Source organism: Acinonyx jubatus, chromosome B2 (assembly GCF_027475565.1).
Source record: "Acinonyx jubatus isolate Ajub_Pintada_27869175 chromosome B2, VMU_Ajub_asm_v1.0, whole genome shotgun sequence".
Taxonomy (NCBI): domain Eukaryota; kingdom Metazoa; phylum Chordata; class Mammalia; order Carnivora; family Felidae; genus Acinonyx; species Acinonyx jubatus.
Window position 1 is genome coordinate 108,986,435 of NC_069385.1, and position 18,123 is coordinate 109,004,557.

An 18,123-nucleotide genomic window follows, 5' to 3' on the forward strand; every position below is an offset into this window, starting at 1 on the left:
AGAGGGGGAGACAGAAGATTCTGATAGGATTGTCTTTGGCCCCACCCTGCTTTTCCTTCCAGCTCCTTCTGAGCTGGCGGTCCTGGCTGCACTGAGGGTTAGGGGTCCGAGGCCCTCCATCCAAGCGATAGAGACACCAGCCCACGGCTCCCCTCGCAGCACACGTGCGCAGTCTGAGTGTAACACCCCAGCCAGAGTGTGGCAGCTTCCGGAAGGACTTAATCCCAGCGTGCTCCTGCCCTTCACTTGCCTTCCATGCCCGGTTGAAGTGCCACCTTTGCGAGACCACCCAGCTTCCCAGGCAGGCCCCCCCCCCCTTCTAGCAAAGAAGAGTTCTCTGCTCTCCGCTTTATGGCCCTTGCCAATAAACACCCATGTCCACACCTTTGCATCCCCACCCACACCTGAGAACTGCGGGCTCTGAAAGAGCAGAACTGTGAAGCCTTATTCATCTTTGTCCCCAGCCCCCAGCACGCTGCCTGGCACGTGGCAGAGAAATGCTCTAGCGGCGGCCAAGCAAATGTCCATGCACTCAGAGAATGCTGGCCTGCTGTGTTACCAGCCAGAGACAACCGGCAAAGGATGGTAAACATCTCTCCCCCAAAATCACACACCCTCTGCTGCCTTCCCCTCGGCCTTAGCTTTCCAGCCACGACTAATTTGCACCTTAAATTCCCTGCAGAAGAAAGCAGTGCGTGTGTGTAAAGAGAAAGTTTAACATATCATGGCATTCACACCAAGGAACAATAGATGCTCTAAAATTGCGCCTGGTTCCACATTATCCTCGTCCCTGTTCCCCACAGTGTTGCAGGTGTTTGTATCTTTAAGGATTACTGTTATGAGGAAGTTCACACATCAGATGCTGAGCAGAGCAAGCTAGATCTAGGAGGGGATTCCCTGCAGAAAGGTGGCAGGGTGGTTCCAGTGTGCAGCCAGTCTTGGGAGCCCCCCCATAGCCTGGACTCAGGACTCCTTTCAAACCAAAGAAAGAAGGAACAAATGTGCCAGTTCACTTCTCCGTCTTCCTCTGCCCTTGACAAGGAGGGTCTCTGCCTCCTTCACCTGGACTGTGCTGTACTGAAATACTCGGTAAAACATGTCACACCCCGTGTGCTCACACATAGCCGCACACACACACACACACACAGGCCACCGTGAACACTGCTGTGCCCAAGGCACACCTGCTGACGTGGCCCAGCCAGCGGGTGAACACATACACGTGCATTCACACACATAAGTACTCCAGTTCTCTCTGACCCTACACGATGCTGCTCTCTCTGGCCTGTGTCTGCTCCTCTCCTAAACTCACAGGCCTCAGACAGCGCTCACCCAGCTCTACCTCTTGCCCCCTGGTGATCTTGGGCTAAAGGCTTAGACCCTCCCAGCCTTGGTTTCCCTACTTTTTGAAGGCGGGGGGGGGGGGGGTGTTTCCTTATTTGCGTTAATTGTTGTGAGGAAGACACACGTGAAATACAGAGGCATTAAGAGCAATGCATCTCTGGTGACTGTCACCAGAATTTTTGCTCTGATGATCATCAGCCCTCCAGCTTTGCTATCCCGGCTCCCAGGGTTCCCTGCGCTCTTGCAGACCCGCTGCATGCTCCACAGACACACCACTGTGTGTGCACACCCACACCCATGTGCGCTCCTGAGCTGAGCTGATACAGAAATGCACACACGCAGCCAAAGAATGCTAACCAACTTCGCTGCCGTGCACTATGGGGAAACCAAGTCCCCACTTAACACCCCCTCCAGACACATACAACTCACTGCCTGTCCACAGCACGAGCAGGACCTGAGCCCAAGGCTGAGACTGAACAAGTCCCCTGCGCCCGCTTCCCCAACTCTTTCTCCTTACCCCCTTGGCTGGAATTCCCCAAAGCAAGGGTGTTTCCCAGGACCTGGAAGGAATCTGAAGGTGAGAAAAACCTCCCAGATAGCTCAGCTCCCTCTCTGAGACCCAACTGGCCTGCAGTCACCAGGAGGGGACCAGCAGAGAGCCCAGGTCCAGAATCTAGGCCTCCTGACTTGGATTCTGGGCTCTCTCTACCCTCTACCACCACTGTCAGTCTCCCCTCCTAGACTCTGCACTTCCTGTGGGTGCAAATGACCTCTGGTGCCTCTGGGACCTGCCACAGGCTACATGCTCAGCAAGTGTGGAATGACTAGGTATTGAACAAATGAATGAACGCAGGAAAAAATGAGAGGGGAGCGAGGTGGAATCGCAAACCGATCTTGCTTCTTCTGCTTACCCAGTGCTGGCCTGGTGGGCACAATGTCTAGGTCAACAACAGTCATGCTAGCCCATACTCTGCCCTGGCTGAGCCTCCAATTTAGGTTGGCTAGGACCTCTCTCAGAGTTCCCACTTTTATAGTCCAGAATCCAGGGCACAGCTAAGACGCACACCCCTTGGGATCTCAGCTCAGAGACCCTCTCTTCTAGACGTGGGGATGGGGCCTGAACATAGCCCTGCCTGGAGCTGCCCTTCTCCAGGGCACCCACATGCTCCCAGGCCGGGCCTCCCAATCTGAGCACACAGCAGAACTGACCCCAGCCCTGGGCCCTGCTCCTTGGATTTCCCAGAGCCACCTGGTGCACACCCCTAACGTGGGGTGACTGAGTGGAACGCGGCACAGCCCCAGAGCCCTCCAGCATCACCTCTTTGGCCCTCCTCAGCCCCTCAGAGGAGACATGCTCCTTTCAAAACCACCAGTGACAGCACTGCTGTCCATCCAGAACTCAGCCGGGAACCCTCTGCTCACAGCCCGCTCAGTTCTTTCCCCAACACCTCTTGGTTCTGTCCACCTTGCCCCACGTCCAGAGCGCCCACCCTGGTCCAAGCCACCAGGGCACTCTCTTGCTAGCACCTGCTGTGTGGCCTTCCTACTGGCAGTTCTGTGCCTTTTAATCCGTTTTCACACAGCAGCCAGAGGGATCATTCAAGAGGACCAAGGTAAACATATGTCACACCCCTGTTTCAAAGCCTCGGGTGGCTCACCGAGTCCTCAGAATCAAGCTCTAACCCTTTAGCTCAGCCCCAAGGCCCTCCAGGATGGAGCCAGGGACCTACCCCTCAGCTTCATCTGCTGCAACATGCAATCAGCGCAGTGCTTTCTGACTGCCGCCTCCGGGCCTTTGTACACACTGTCTGCTTGGCCTGGGAGGCCTTTCTCCTGCTTTGTCACCTGGCTGACACTGCTCATAATGCAAAACTCAACTCAGAACGTTGAGGGTGCCTTCTCTGGAAGCTTTGACTGTCCCCCAAGCATGGTTTTGGACCCTGAAATCTGTCTACCTTCATCACAGCCTGCAACTGTTGGGTGCTATTCAATAACCCCCATAGAGCACACAAGGAGCACATCAAGAGCGCTCCAGGCAAAAACTATAGGCATCCAGGGGTGGGGAGTGGGTGCAAGCCGCCTTACCTGTCTCTGCGGGCCTGTGGGATCGGACTCTCTCCGTCGAGGCCGGGGTCCCGAGTGCAGGGGCGAGTGGGAAGGGCTGCCGGGCGTGGGGGGCTGCGACGTCTCTGACCGGCCATCAGCTTGGCTCAGCTGGGGTGGTAGGGGCTGGGTTGGAATCTGCCGAGGGTCCTCCTCAGCCAGCGTCTGCATGCCTCGTCCCCGGGGCCTGACGGCGGGCTCTGCCCCTGGCCGCCGCCGCTCCTCGCCCTCCTCGGGCAGTGGCCGCAGCTCCTCGGGCTCCTCGTCCGTGGTGCCCGATGTGCTAGGCTCGGCCCCCGGGGGGAAGTCCTTGAGCTCTGTCTCCTTGTCAATGATGACCCACTCCTTGCTGTCAAAGTCCTCCTCCTCGGCCAGCGGCACTGAGCGGAAGGCGTTGCTAAGGGCCTCCTGCTCCACGGAGGCTGACACGTCCATGCGGCCGCTGGCCTGCCGATCGGCGTGGCCTGTGTCCACTGAGAGCATCTGGGCCGGCTGCGAAGAGCAGGCTTGGCGCGAGGGTGAGCCGGGCAGATCCATTCGTGACCTGCAAAGCCAGCCCACAGGAGGCTCAGTGCCAAGCCTCTCCAAATCTCCAAGGAACTCGAGTAGGTGGCCAGGTGCAATGTGACCCCTAGAACCTACTGACCACAGCATCTCTCCCACCCTGGGCCAGGCCCGGTCACCTCCTAGATTACCACCCCCTAACCTCACTCCCCACAAAGATTTCATTCATCCATTCATGCATTCATTCCCTTCAACACATGTATTTGAATGCTTACTGTGTTCCAGGAATACAAACATGCAGAAAATAAAACCTGGTTCCTGTGCCCAAGGAACGCTCTCTTCTGGACCAGCCAGGAAACTTAATCTCCCTGAGGCCCACTTTATGCTTGCTGGTCCAGTGCTCACACTCCGTCAGAGGCTGCCTCCAGGGCAAACACACCCATCTGGCCCTTGAGTTTGCAGATGAGCTTTCTAGCTTCTTCTACCACCACCTCCAGGTCTGGCTGGCTGGTTTCACCACCCTTAGCAAACTCCAGTGGCTCCCAGCCCCGATGACAAAGTCTATGTTGCTTAGCATGGCACTCAAGCAGCCAGACTAAGGCCCAGTATCACCATTCTCCCAGCCGGACCCAAGTCAGGGTCACTGGCTTTTCCCCAAATTGCGCATGTGCTCATATTTCTGTGCCATTACACACGTCACTCTCTCCACATGGCCTGACCTTCCACCCTTTGTTGTCCCAAGCAGCTTGGATGTCACTTCCTGTGGGGGGAGCCTTTCCATCCTGCCTGGGGGGGGCTACTTTGCCTTCCCAGCACTGTCTGTGCGCCCCTGTCCTCACAGAGTGGAGCCCGTGTGTTTACATACCTGTCTCCCCACGAGGCCGTGAGCCCTGCCAGCCAGGGACTGGGTCCCATCTCACTCTGGGGCAGTGATCCTACCTTGGGACACCTCTTCCGTTGTTACCTTACACTGTGCTGTGAACCTCACATTACTTCCAGAGGTTCTCAACTGGAGGGGAGGGTACCAGTGCCAAGGTGAAGATTTTGCTGCCTGCAGGAAGCTACACAAAGGCCAGGGTGCCCCCACCAAGGACCACGGAGGTTTAGCTCCCCTGGGGTTGTGCACACCCTCATGCTCAGGCTGTGGGCAGGGGGCTGACTTTTTTTTCTCCCGCAGCCTTGAGCCTGTGAGACAGAGGGGTGCAGTTCAGAGCCACTGTGGGGCTTTCTCAACACCCCCCTGCCCTGGTCTGTGGGACCTACCAACTCCTCCCTCTCCACAAGATTTGTATTGATTTAATAAGGCTTTAAATACAAACATCCCTGAGGTGGGCCACCCAGGGTCCTACACTGATGCTCCCATGCGAATGGCTGGTGTTGCTTCCTTTCCTGAGAGCATGGTTTGTTTTGATGGACACAAAGGAGAGAGGGGCTGAAGGGGAAAAGGGGGGCGAGGAAAGGGGAGAAGGAGGGAAATCCAAATCCCATCTGCTTCATACTTTTTCCTGCTCCCAGGTGTCCCAGAGCCCACCCAAACCCTCTGCCCTGCCTACGAGATCCTGAACCTTCCCTTCCAGAAAATCTCTCCTCAGCCATCTCCTCTTCCCATCATCCCTGAAACAAGGTGTTCATTCTGAATCAAACCAGTTTGCTCTTCAGGACTGTCTTTGTTCGGGGCATTCCCACCTCTCTTCTCCACTGATATCCCTTCCAAACTGCCGTTCCTCAGTTCTCCTTGTTTCCTGAACCCTCTGGGCTACCATGGATGAAAATGTGGTCTTCAGTCCCAGGGAGGCCAACCTGTGTGAGTGTGAGTGTATGTGTGAGGGCTGTTGGCCACCTGAGCACAGGGACCACATCCCTCTGTCCTGGGGGTGCCGTGGGGACTGGTATAGGGCTCCCCTGTCCTGAGTACTGCCATGCTCCAAAGGGGCGCCGTGCCCCATCCCAGAGGCAGAGTGCAGTCTGGAGCACAAGCCAGAGGAGGGGCCATGAATGAGATGGGGATGAGGCACACTGGGCCCTCCTAGGCTGGGCCTTGGGAAAAGACCCCTTTCCTGGTGCGGAGAAGACCTCAGCCCTGCTGTGAGGTCAAGCCCCACCCAGAGCCAAGCGAGGGTGGGGACATCTCTCACAGGCCTCTCCCACCTGAGCTGTCCCACCCACTGGACAGCTCATCCAGGCTTCTGACTCTGGTCCCTGATGGCCATGGACCACCCTCACATTCGCACCCCCACCCCTCCATCCTGAAGGATCGTTTTGGCTCTAAACTCTCCTCCCACCAACCAGGTCCCCCCTGTGACATTCAGATCCCTGAGCCCTGACCCCCAAAACCTGATCCACCACTCTTGGAGTTGAGCACTCCCTGGGCTCTCCTCCCAGGGCCCTCCCCCACAGCTGAAGGGAGCCTAGTCAGCTGCTCTGAGGCACCTGTAATTAGTCTCTAGGGAGAGGTTCTGGAAGCACACCCACCTACCACCTCACCCCTCAGCCTCCTCCTGGGCCAAGGGACCCAGCTTCCGACTCGTATGGCATGCCTCCACCCTACATCCCTTTGTGGCATGAGCTGGGGCCTCTGTATCTGCCCCCCTCCAACCAACCAAGTCTGACCCCAGGCCCTAGTATAACCCTCTCAGCACTCCTGGGGCCCCCCAACCTTGCATCTAATCTTTCCTACAGACCAGCCACGTGAAGGCTGAGGGGGCCAGAAGGCCCTTGGCCGTCCCCCTAGCCCCAGACCTACCTCCTCTCATGCAGTTCCACCCGCCCATCCGCTGTGGAAAGCCTCTCAGACTCAGGGCTGTTGACCCTCCGGTAGCGAAGAGAACGGACTGGGGTTGTCGGTGAGTCTGGAGGGGCACGCACCGGGGAGCTGGGGACCCCCACACCTCGGCTCTGCTCCTCTTCCACCACACAAGGGGTCTGCAGGAGAGGGGAGTGCCATGAACTGGGGCTGACAGGGCGGCTGTGGGTCAAGTGGTTTTCCCAGGGTGAAGGAGATTGAGGGAGGTCGACGCTGGTGATCCTGACATGGGGCAAGGCCACGGAGACAGGGCAGGTGGGCACATGGCTGGGGAGAGGGCACACAGGAGGAGCGGGAGGGGGGCCATGGGTTGGGAACCAGGGTGGGAGCGGGGAAAGGCCACCCACGTCCTTCTCTCTGGCTGCAGTTACTTTGCCGATGTTGATCCGGAGTTTGTTCCGGTTGACATCCGTCTCCTCCCAGACTTCAGCCTCAGGACCCCCGGGGTGGGGGGCAAGGTGGGGGCTGGGACCCAGCCCCTCAGGGGGCCGCCCAGGCAAGATTGGGGGTGCGTTCTCCTGGTCACTCAGGTGCTCGCCCTGCAGCACGTCCTCGGTGTTCTCCCGGAGCAGGTCCCCGGGCACTGGCGTCACGTTGACCACCCTGGAGAGGCCAGGAGGGGCCATGGGCAAGGCTGGCAGAGGTTCTCTCTCCTCCCAGCACAGGCCCTGGAGATCACTGCCACCCATGGGAGTAGGCACAGTAGAGGCCTCGGCAGGGGTGGAGATGTCCCTAGGCCCATCCCCATCCCTGGCTCACAAAGCCTGCAACTAGACTGTCCTTAGTCCAGCAAAGGGCTGCAAGGAGATGTGACTGCCCGGGACGGGCATGGCACCACCTCATCCTGTTAATTTAAGAGGCCCATTGCTTTCCAGGCCCAGCCAGATTTCCATCGCAGTTCACTGGCTGACCTCATTTAGACCAGGAATGGGTGTAAAGAGGAGTCATTTGGAACTCCTTGAGCGGTATCTTTACAGTATGGGTCTCTCTCCTGGAGCCCCTACCCTTGTCTCTCCCTGGCTGCCCCCGCGGCAGGGTGGGGTGTCCCTCCTCACTCTGGCCCCTCCCCAGGTGCCTCTGTCTTTGTGCTTGCCACAGGGTTCTGGAATCGCTGACCCATCCGTTACAAATAACCCAGACCCAGCCAAGAGCACTCTGAGGGCGGGGGCTGCAACTTTCTTCTCTGAGCCCCCACAGGCCCCAGTGCTGGGGCTCGAGACACGTTCACTAAATGGATGCATGTGAGCAACAGAAACAGACGGTGGGCCTCAGGTATTTTCACTCAGGGCTCCCCACTCCCCCGTAAAGTCAAAAACTCCAAGTGAAGATGTGCACCCTGTCCCCAGATTGAAGGTGGAGATGGGGCAGGACCGCCTGGGGTTTGAGAACCCCACTGTTGAGCACCTTGGATGGGAAAGACAGCCAGATGTGTCCAGGTGAGAAGAGGAGGAGAGGACTGGCTTTTTGGGTGACAGCACTAGGCAGAGGTCACCTGGCCCCCCACTGGGCCGTCATCCCTCCCAAGACTCACCCGAACATGGCTGCCGTCTGCCGCGTGTTCTGCTGGGGTGGAGTGGAGGTGCTTGTGGACAGGAGGGCATCGGTGCCCGCCTTTTCCCAGTCAAAGGCCTCATTCTCAGCGATGCCCCGTTCCTTCATGCTGTTCTCAAACACCGACATGATCAACTGCAGGGGTGGGGGTGGCGGGAGGACAGAGAGGTGACCCTGGGGCTAGCCAGGAGGAAAGGACAGTTGCCGGGATTGCAGAGGGAAGAGAGGGGCCTTCCAGGACAGGGATAGGCCGAGAAGGGGCACTGGAAGGAGAAGGGCACATTGATTTTAAATGAAAACATGCACATGATATGCAAATCAGTATGCAAATTACTATCTTGGTTTGAGCCCCGCTGGCTGGACACAAGCCCTCTGAGATCTGTCCCTTGCTCACCATCCCCAGCCTGCTCTGCCATTTCCACCATCTGGGGGGGGGGGGCGGGGGTAGGGATGGGGGGGGAAGCCTCCGCAGCCTGGAAGCACCGGTCATTTCCCAAAACCACCACCTGGGGTCATGCCTCTGCACAGGTTGCTTCCTCCGCCCACACCGCCTTTACCACCAATCCTCTCTGCTCAACAAGCCTTCCCTGATTCCCCCACCCACACATTTCCTGATCTGCAGCTCGACATTCCTCAGCAGCCAGCACGGGGCGCACACCGTGTGCTCGCTCACTCGCAGCTGTCTGGTCTGGGGAACCCCAGGAGGCTGAGGATTGGGCGAGGGGAGGGGGGCAGGGCCTTCTATTGCCCAAGTGAGGCATCTCTGTCCACAACCTCTTGGCTCTAGGCTCTGGAGGCGGTGGGCACCTGTAGAACATCAGAGGCCCCCAGACCATTCCACTTTCTTCAAAAAAATTGTTTTAATGTTTATTTATTCTTGAGAGAGAGAGGGAGAGACAGAGTGCAAGCAGGGGAGAGACAGAAAGAGACGGAGACACAGAATCCGAAGCAGGCTCCAGGCTCTGAGCTGTCAGCACAGAGCCTGATGCGGGGCGCGAACCCATGAACCGTGAAATCATGACCTGAGCCAAAGTTGAATGCTTAACCGACTGAGCCACCCAGGCACCCCGGACCATTCCACTTCTGACTTAACTCTCTCCAGAATACAGGGCAGGTTCTCTCTGCTGGCAGGACCCACTTCACTGAGGGCCCACTGTGTGCCCGATGCTATGCTCCCTGTGGTGTGCAGACTTGTGCCTGGCACATAGTGGGTCCTGGGCAGAACACTGCTGATGTATCCTCATTCTCCTGTCGGGGTCAGTGGGTCCCCTAGGGGTGTGGTGGTGGCACCTTGGAAAAAGCACTGGACTTGGAGTCAGAAGATGTGCCTGAGCTCAGCCCTGCTCGCAGCCTTGCTATTGGGCTTTCGTTTCCTCATCTATGAAATGGGGACAATGCAGAGTTTCGGTGAAAAGTACTCGAAAGCACTTGGCTTCATTAACCGTTAAGTGTTAGAATAGTAACATAAGGAACACGCATTATCACCGAAGGCTCGTTTTGAAGCTTAAATGAGTTAATGCATGAAAGGCACTGAGAACAGAGTAAGCTGTTAAGAAATCTTAGCCATGAAGACTGTTCACAGGAGCACAAAACGGTTTCATGCAGTTGGAAGACCGGGCGGGGGGAGATACACGAGGCTAAGCCAACAGGGGAGTGGGGCCTCAGCAGTATGGGTGCTGCTGGGGATGGTCACCCCCAGAGAGACGTCTGGGGGTGCAGGGACCAGGTGGCAGGCTCCCACCTGGTAATCGGGCTTGGTGAAGTAGTCGAGGCTGGCAATGTGGTCCAGAAAGAGGTGGAACTCGGAGGGCATGTGCTTCAGCAGCATCCGGTGCTCATACTTCTCCTTGATCATCCCTACCTGCTCCTGGAGGCAACAGGGCACAGGGTAATGGAGCCCCAGCGACCCCACGCCCCCTCCACCTCCTCAGCCCCACCTGCACAGGGCTCACCTTGTCCTTGATCTTTCTCCAGGGCAGCTGCCCCACTGCAAACTCTACCAGCATGTAGAAAAGGGACCACAGGTCATCGTGGCGGCCCATCTCCTGGGGGGGGGGGGGGGGACGACAGGGGAGTCACCCACACCTTTCAGGTCCTTCCTGGGAGCATGGGCTGATCCTTCACAAGGAGGGGACCCTTCAGGGAGGCCTGACAGCCAAACCCTGCCTCTATCCCTGACCCTCCAACACACATCGAGTATGAGTCTCAAAACTTGTATCCACACAGATTGATGGTGGGAGCAGAGAGGAGGGAATCCCGAAAAACAAGGAAGAAGGTAAAGTCATGGAGAAATGGCCGCAAAATCTTGTTCCACTCATGGCCTCTGGCGTGGCAGCTTCCGGCCCCTGCCCCATACTTCTCCCCACCTCAACAGCTGCCCACCCGACCCTCTTCCCCTTCCTCTGCCCCTGACCTGGGCCCTGCTGCCCCCGCATCCTCAGGCCCACAGCTCTGCCACTCACCCGGTTCTTGTGGGCATTGACTGAGGCATAACGAACAGTCCCTCGAAACCCGGCCACATTCCGAGGCTGTAGAAGGGAGAACACAGCAGGACACTCACCCGCTGCCCCTGATTTGGGCCACATCTCAGCCCTGCTAACTGAGCCTAACTGCCTACTTTAACCCTGACTGCTTTCCCTCTCCACAAACCCCCATGCTGGCCTGGTCAGGGGCAAGCCTGACACACCAACCCCAGTCCTACACCTGCCTCCTGACCTTGCTCCCTGCCCCTGTATCCATCTCTGACCAAGGTAGGCAGCCAGATCACAAGGTGTGGATGTGGCATCCACCAAGAGCCCAGGGAGCCAGGAGATGGGCCAAGCGTAGACTGAGCTGGGTGACACTCATATTGAACACGGGCCGGGCTTGCTTAGGCAGCTGCAGGAAAAATTGGTGAAGGTCAGGGGCCGGGTGAGGGGGCCAGGGTTTCCCACGAACAGCGATACTCACAGGCCGAACATCCCCCGTGGTGTTGGTGTACTGCCGGGCCAGCCCGAAGTCCAACATGTAGCACTTTCTGTAGGTGGAGGGCAGCCTGCCCATGGCAAAGTTTGACTGGGAAAGACAGTGGCTGTGACCGTGGGGCTTCAACCCCACTTGGCCCACCTCAAGGAGTGCCAAGAAACGTGTTTAAGAGTAAGCTTTGGGGAGCCTGGGTAGCTCAGTGGGTTAAGCGTCTGACTTAAGCTCGGGTCATGATCTCACAGTTCACAGAGTTCAAGTCCTTCTTTGGGCTCTCTGCTGTCAGCACAGAGCCTGCATCAGATCCTCTGTCCCCTTCTCTCTCTCTGCCTCCCCTCCCCCTCCCCCGTGCTCTCTCTGTCTCTCTCAAAAATAAACATAAAGAGAAAACATCAACATGCGCCATAGGCCATGGCATCCCATCTGAGGGGCAGGTGGGAGCACCCTCATTTTACAGATGAGGATACTGAAAGCCAAAGAGCTTATGGGGCTTCTCCAAGATCACAAAGCAAAGTGACAACCCAGCTGGGGGTTCCAATCCTTAGAACTCCCCAGCAGAGCAGTGTGGCTTAGGGTCACTGTCCTGCTGTAAGGCAGCAGGAGACCTGCATTGTTCTTGCTGTCTGACCTTGAGTCATTCAACCAGTCTTTCTGGGCCTCAGTTTTTACCCCTTATTAAATTGGAGGTTCTTACAACACCGGGATCCAAGATGCCACAAAGTCAGCTACTTGGAATTTCTTACCAAGCCCAGCCCCTCCATTCCTTTTTTAAAAAGAAAAAATTTTTAATGTTTATTCATTCTTGAGAGACAGGGAGAGACAGAGCATGAGCAAGGGAGGGGCAAAGAGAGAGGGAGACACAGAATCAGAAGCAGGCTCCAGACTCTGAGCTGTCAGCACAGAGCCTAACGCAGGGCTTGAACCCATGGACCGTGAGATCATGACCTGAGCCGAAGTGGGACACTAAACTGAGGGAGCCACCTGGGAGCCCCATCCCTCCACCCCTTTTGATCAATTCCTCTGTACTTTCCCAACCCCTGCACCTTTTGAGGTTCAAGGACTAATCAGGGCATGGGTAAGGGAGAAGACAAGAACAGAGGAGAGACATGGTCAAGGGGCAGGCAGGGGTGTGTTCACCTGGCAGGCGAGGAGAAGGGGCTTGGGATGGAAAGCAGGAGGAAGGGACAGGTAGGAGAGGCTGCTCCTGCCCAAACCACTGTTCTGGAGGAGAAACCATGGGACCCACAGAGGGAGAGGGTGGGGGAGGGGGTGTGCTTTGGAAGAGGGGGCAGGTGGGGCAGCCCTCACCGGCTTGATGTCACGGTGCAGGAAGCCCACCGAGTGGATGGCCTCAATGGACTCCAGGATCTGCTTGCCCAGCCGCAGCGTGGTGCTCAGCGTGAAGGTGCCTCGCGGCTGGCTGCGGCGCAGGTCGGCCAGATTCCGGCCCTGAGGGTGGGGAGAGGGGGGAGGTCCAGGCTCAGCTGTCATGCCAACCGGCACCACCGTGACACTCTGCCCAGCCTCGTCCCCAAAGGCTTGTGCCCACTCCTCGACCCCAGGGGTCACAACCCAAGCTTTGGGGGGTAAGTGGAGGGAGGATCCCACAGGGACTCACCTGGAGCTGCATCACCACATAATTAAATTTCTCATTCCGGCCACAGCCAATGAACCTGCACACGTGGCTTTTCCCTGTGGGGGCACAGACAGGGGTCTCCCAACTCCCACTCCTTCTTCCTCACTTCCGATCCCAAGGTGTCTCTGGTGCCCTCTTGATTCCTGGTCCCATGACCACTTCTGCCACCACCTCCCCATGCCCCTCTCCCCATCACTGCCCTTAGACTCTGGTTCTATCTCACCATCCCCATCAGCTCTCCCTTAGCCCCTGGCTCCACCTCCTCCCTCCCATCCTCCTGCCCAGGGCCCGCACCTTGCAGCTTTTTGAGCACAGCCACCTCCATCTTGAGGACCTGCTTGGGCTGCTGGGCTGACTCCACCTTGAGGGCCACATTCTCCCTGGTCAGCAGGTCCATGGCCTCGTAGATCTCACCAAAGCCCCCGCCCCCGATCTTTTTCAGCTACAGAGATGGAAGAGGGGGATAGGAAACCCAGGGATCAGGCTGAGCAGCTCCTCATCCCACACGCTGCTGGGTCATACCCTTCGTTGGTGGGGGTAGGGCTAGTTTTGAAGGGGGGTACCCTATGTCTGCCTTCCTTGCCCCACCCACCTGTGTCCCCACTTCCCCTCCTAGTGCCAGAGACAGCTCAGCCCATGTGTGCATGTGCATGCACACACAGGGCTAGGTGTCAGGCTGGGAGGTGGGCGAGGGTATGTGACCTCTGACCCCATGTAGACATGGAGACGAGCCTGTGTAGGATTCTGAAGACATCATGGGCCACCATAAATCTTTTTTTTTTTCTGGAAGGACAAGAAATATTACACTCTCCCCATCCCCCAAACTAGATTGAACAACCACCATCCAGAAGGAAAACTAATTTCCAGAACCTCCCAGCTTCAGGGTGGATCCTCCAGGGAAGCTGGCCCTTCCTGGGGTTGGCAATGTCCTGACAGGTGTCATTAGAGGGAGAGAGTAATGCGAGGGAGAAGTATTTGGGGGAGAGGACTCAGCAAAGGGTATTCAATGCCCATCCTGCTGCTGAAGCTCACAGCACTCCCTAGACCCCTGGTCAAATGCCTCAAATCAGGGTGAGCCTCCCCTGAGGGTAGGGGGTACTGTGGGACCATGGTGCCATGGAGGTTTGGAGAGTCTTGTCTATCCCCCCAGGGGACGGGGCAGTACAGACCTGACCCTCTAGGCCCTCCTCCTCCAGCATCCCTGGGCAGGCAGTGAGAAAAGGCAGAGGGGAGAATTGTGTTGGAGGAAGAGTTCGCAAGGGTGGATGAGCAAAGCTGAGCTATGGGAAGGGATTAAAATCACTTCAAGTCAGAGGCCCCGGGGTCCCTGGAGTGTGCTACTGGCAATGATAAAGGACAAGGAGAAGGTGCAGACTTCTAAGTCGGGACCTGTTTGGTTTAAAAAAGATGTACAGCTCACCTCATGGGTGGCCCGCCCTCGCTGAGCACCTTCCAGAACCCTCACTTGCCTCCGGTTGGCTTGTTAACTCACCAGCACAGCTGGGCTTGCTAGTGATTGGGCGGAGGCTGCTCTGACCAGCCAGCCTGTAAACGGACTCTGAGCCTCTAGCATCTCCAAGCCCTCCCCTTAGCATTTATTCAGCACTCAGACCCCATTAAATGTTTAATGGTGGCTGAAGCAAGGGGACGGAGTGGGGGATGGGCGCAGGGCTGAGCCAAGGACTGGGAGTTCCCAGCAGGTTACAGTTGAAACAACTCTAGGAAGAGAGAGAAGGAAGAAGGGAAGATTCAGAAAAGAAGTGGAAGTCTGGCTGCATCTTGAAGGCTCTCGTGCTCAGAAAGGACGCAGGAAAAGGGAAAGGGGGAAGAACAGTCTGAAACCAGAATCTCTCTCTACTTGAGATGAAAGTCAGACTCATCGAAGAATTTCAGAATAAGGAGGGGACAGATACAGACTCAAGGAAAGCAGCGTCATGTCTTCCCCTGGGGAACTTTAAAATCAGGGGAGATGATAGTATCTTCTAGAATCCTTTATGGTTTGCTGTACGTGAACATGGAAGACGGGGAGGGGAGGGAACAATAATCACATCTCAGGCTTTGTGCTCCCGACCCACAGAGATCATCTCAGCTCATCCCCTGAGGTTCCTGACAACACGTGGGGAAGGTCATAAGAGTCACCATTTTGCACAGAGGGAAAACTAAGGCACAGAGAGTTAAGTACTCTGCCCCAGGTCACACTGCTAGTAAGTAGCAAAGCCAGGTTTCATTTGAACCCAGGCAATCTGATGCAGAACCCACGCTCTTAACCGCGATATCATAGGAAACTGTTGACAGCACAGGGATTAAAAGTGTGAGTGCTGGGATTCAAGCCCAGATCTGCCAGACTCCAAAATCCTCACTGGAGGTGGTAAGGAGGGCTCGGGGCAGCCAAGACATTTCTGGTACCTGCTCCCCAATTTCCAAGGGTGGCCAATAGTATTTCTCTACCGTCTTCATTTCCAAAGAGGCTATTTCTTCTCCTCCCTTGGTCCCTTCCTTGCCCCCCACCCCATTACAGAACCTCCCAGGGAGGCAAGCTGGGTATCTGCACCCACCCATTCACCTAACACCCCTCCTCCCCAGGCCCTACAGTCTGGGCCCACTTAACCATCGGGCACAGCAGGCACAGTGGCCCATAATACTTACAGGGAGCCATAAAAACATTTCAATATTTCAAATCAGAAGGTCAAAAAATTGTAGCATATAATATTAATTCATTCCTCTGTATACCAGTGCAGTCATAAAATATGATTTTTACTACTTTATTATAGAGAAAGGGGTCCATGAAGGCAAAAGGGCCCAGGGCCCATGAAAGTCATAATGTAGCCCTGCCCAAGCCTGCTAACAGAAATATTTTCTTAATCTCCCTTTGCCAGACCCTATTCCTCCTCTCCTAGTTGTTTTCATGATCCCCTCCCCTGTCAAAGGAACTCCCTAAACTGGAGGGCCAATATGACACAGTAGGACCAACATTTACTTAGGAAAAAGGAAACCTGGTTTCTTGGCCTAGCTCTAGGTCACCTGGAGTGAGTTTCTTAAATTCTGTGCCTCCACTTTTCCTCCTCTGTAAAATGAAAGAGTTGTTCTAGAACGGGTCTGAAAGACTCCTTCATCTCCGTGCTCCTGATTCTTGGGTGGGCTAATTCTTTCGAAGCAGTATGGCTTAGTGGCTGCTGACCCAGCAGTCAGACAGACCTGGTTCCACCCAGTCTTAAGAACTTGGCAGGTTAGCTAATCCCTACCCCCGTTTCCACACCTGTGAAAAGGGGGTAATAACAATATCTACTCCATCGTTTGTTGAGATAATGCACCGTGTCTGGCAACAGTGGGGGCTCAAAACAAATGCTGCTTTTATCATTTATTATTATTATTATTATTATTATTTGCTATTCTGATTCTGAGAAGCACCCCTCAAGAAGAGTGAAACGTTATTATTTGCAAATACTCCACCTAGTGCCACTGACCCTCAATTTCCCCTAGCCAGCTCATTTTTCTCTTCAGGGAGCTTGTTCTTGGTTCCTGAGCTCTACCTCATGCCCACGTCCCACCCCTCACAGGGAGATGGCTGAGGGGAGCCATCTGGCACCCCACCCTCTCTAGTTCTTCGGGAGTCAGCCTGGCAGCTGACCTGGAGAGGTCAGCCTGGCAAAGATTGTGGGCTTGCCCCTCCCCCCCAACTCCCTCTTGCCATTTCTCTCCCCACTCATCTCCCATCCCCTCCCTCAAAAAGTACAACAAAGTTCTAATCCAAACTCAGTATGGTGTGAACACCATCTTTTTCTCACCTCTTCAGTGCAAATGTCCTTCTGCCTCCAATCTGTCAGAAACTAGGCTCTCATGTTAGGGGACCGGAGGGTTCTTGGAGAAATACTCCTCAGTTGGCCAGACCTTCATTCCCTTGATTACTGCCCTGGCTCCTCCTCCCCCAGTTTCGGTCCTGTCACTCTCCCTCTCAGGAAGCCTTCCTCTGGGACCAAGCAGGCCTTCCCTCAGCTCTCCTGGCCCTCCCCAGTCCCAGAGACTTCTGAGACAATGACAACGCTGCCACCTTTGCTCCTATCCCTGGGACTCTAGGGGATCTGCCCGAAGCGTGGTTGTTGCCATGGAAACCGGCCAGCACCCAGGCAGGCCCCACTCTCCTCTCAGCCTGACAGCTCAGGTGAGCTGAGCCTCCTCCTTCCACTCCCACACACCCCCACATAGAGGCTCAGTGTAGGCCTGTCTGTTCTCCCTCCCTTCCTCCAGGCTCCCCACTCTGCCACGCAGACCCACAAGATCACACACCATCGCCCCGCAATCCACCCTACACCATCCTGCCCCCACAATAAGAGGACCCCAGCGCAATCTCAAGCGACGGAAAGAAAGAGGGGGGTGGGTAGGACAGGGATTGATTTACAGTAGGTCCCGCTCCCCAGACACTGCTTTTCCCCAAGCCCCTCACGTGTCCCCCTCCCATCCAGGCCCAAACCCGGAGGAGGCTCGGACTACAACTCCCAGCAGGCCGAACAGCCTGAAGTCCTGGGCTGGAGGAGCAAGGCACGCTGGGAGATGGAGTCTCGGCGTGTTGCACCTGCCGCAGGAACCAGTGAGGGGAGGAGGGTGGAAGGAGAAGATGGAGTGCGGCTGCGGTGGGAGCAGCCCGCAGGGCCTCTTTCCCTGAAGCCAGGCCTCTCTGTCCTCTGCGGAAGCGGAGGGACACATGCTCACTCACTGCCCTTCTCCAAGGTCCGGCAACGAAAGAGCCCCCTCCCCCACCCCGCCCGCCTCCCCCACTAAGCTCTGCAGCTCCTGCTCCGACGTCCAGCCAAGAGTTGTTCCAGGCTGGGCCGGAGCAACGTGACCTAGCGGGGAAGGGGGTGAGAGAGGGCTCTGGGAGAAAGCGATTGTCCACCAGTGTACGCCAAAATAGTGACTGCAAGCAGTATGCAAATGAGCTCAGGGGCACCTCCCTCTTAGGGTAGAAGAGTTGGGGGCAACTGTTTTAACACGTCTCCAGGTCCTCTCCTCCCCTCCTCTCCCTACCCCTCCCTTGGCCCCGTCGGGTCACTCACTCACCACCTTCCAGCGATCCTTGACCACGTAGTTGGCCGGCAGTATGTCGGCCTGCTCCCCTCCCCCACTCATGTTGGTTTCGTCCTTAAGAGCGGCCGCTAGGCACTGCATCCGCCAGCCGGAGGGAGGGGTGTCCGCAGGGCCTGCCCTGGGGGGGCCATCTACCTGGGGG

General features: G+C 56.5%; 1 protein-coding gene across 8 annotated transcripts in view; it reads right to left on the reverse strand.

Moving 5' to 3' along the window:
- Positions 1-18,123, reverse strand: part of TTBK1 (tau tubulin kinase 1) — a 40,299-nt gene that overhangs the window by 18,992 nt on the left and 3,184 nt on the right. For 5 of the 8 annotated variants that reach the window (XR_008298594.1, XR_008298596.1, XR_008298595.1 and 2 more), the window contains exons 2-14: positions 17,955-18,116; positions 13,194-13,341; positions 12,882-12,955; positions 12,572-12,712; positions 11,252-11,356; positions 10,765-10,830; positions 10,255-10,347; positions 10,044-10,169; positions 8,283-8,437; positions 7,099-7,354; positions 6,692-6,870; positions 5,635-5,748; positions 3,427-3,988 (exon numbers count right to left, since the gene is read on the reverse strand). Coding sequence is in view for 5 of the 8 variants with exons in the window: in XM_053222773.1 (XP_053078748.1) it covers positions 3,427-3,988; positions 5,635-5,748; positions 6,692-6,870; positions 7,099-7,354; positions 8,283-8,437; positions 10,044-10,169; positions 10,255-10,347; positions 10,765-10,830; positions 11,252-11,356; positions 12,572-12,712; positions 12,882-12,955; positions 13,194-13,341; positions 17,955-18,062 (2,127 nt within the window). In the remaining 3 variants the exon portion in view is untranslated. The remainder of the gene's footprint in view (positions 1-3,426; positions 3,989-5,634; positions 5,749-6,691; positions 6,871-7,098; positions 7,355-8,282; positions 8,438-10,043; positions 10,170-10,254; positions 10,348-10,764; positions 10,831-11,251; positions 11,357-12,571; positions 12,713-12,881; positions 12,956-13,193; positions 13,342-17,954; positions 18,117-18,123) is intronic. The other 3 variants (XM_053222774.1, XM_053222775.1, XM_027057700.2) reach the window with 3 other exon arrangements.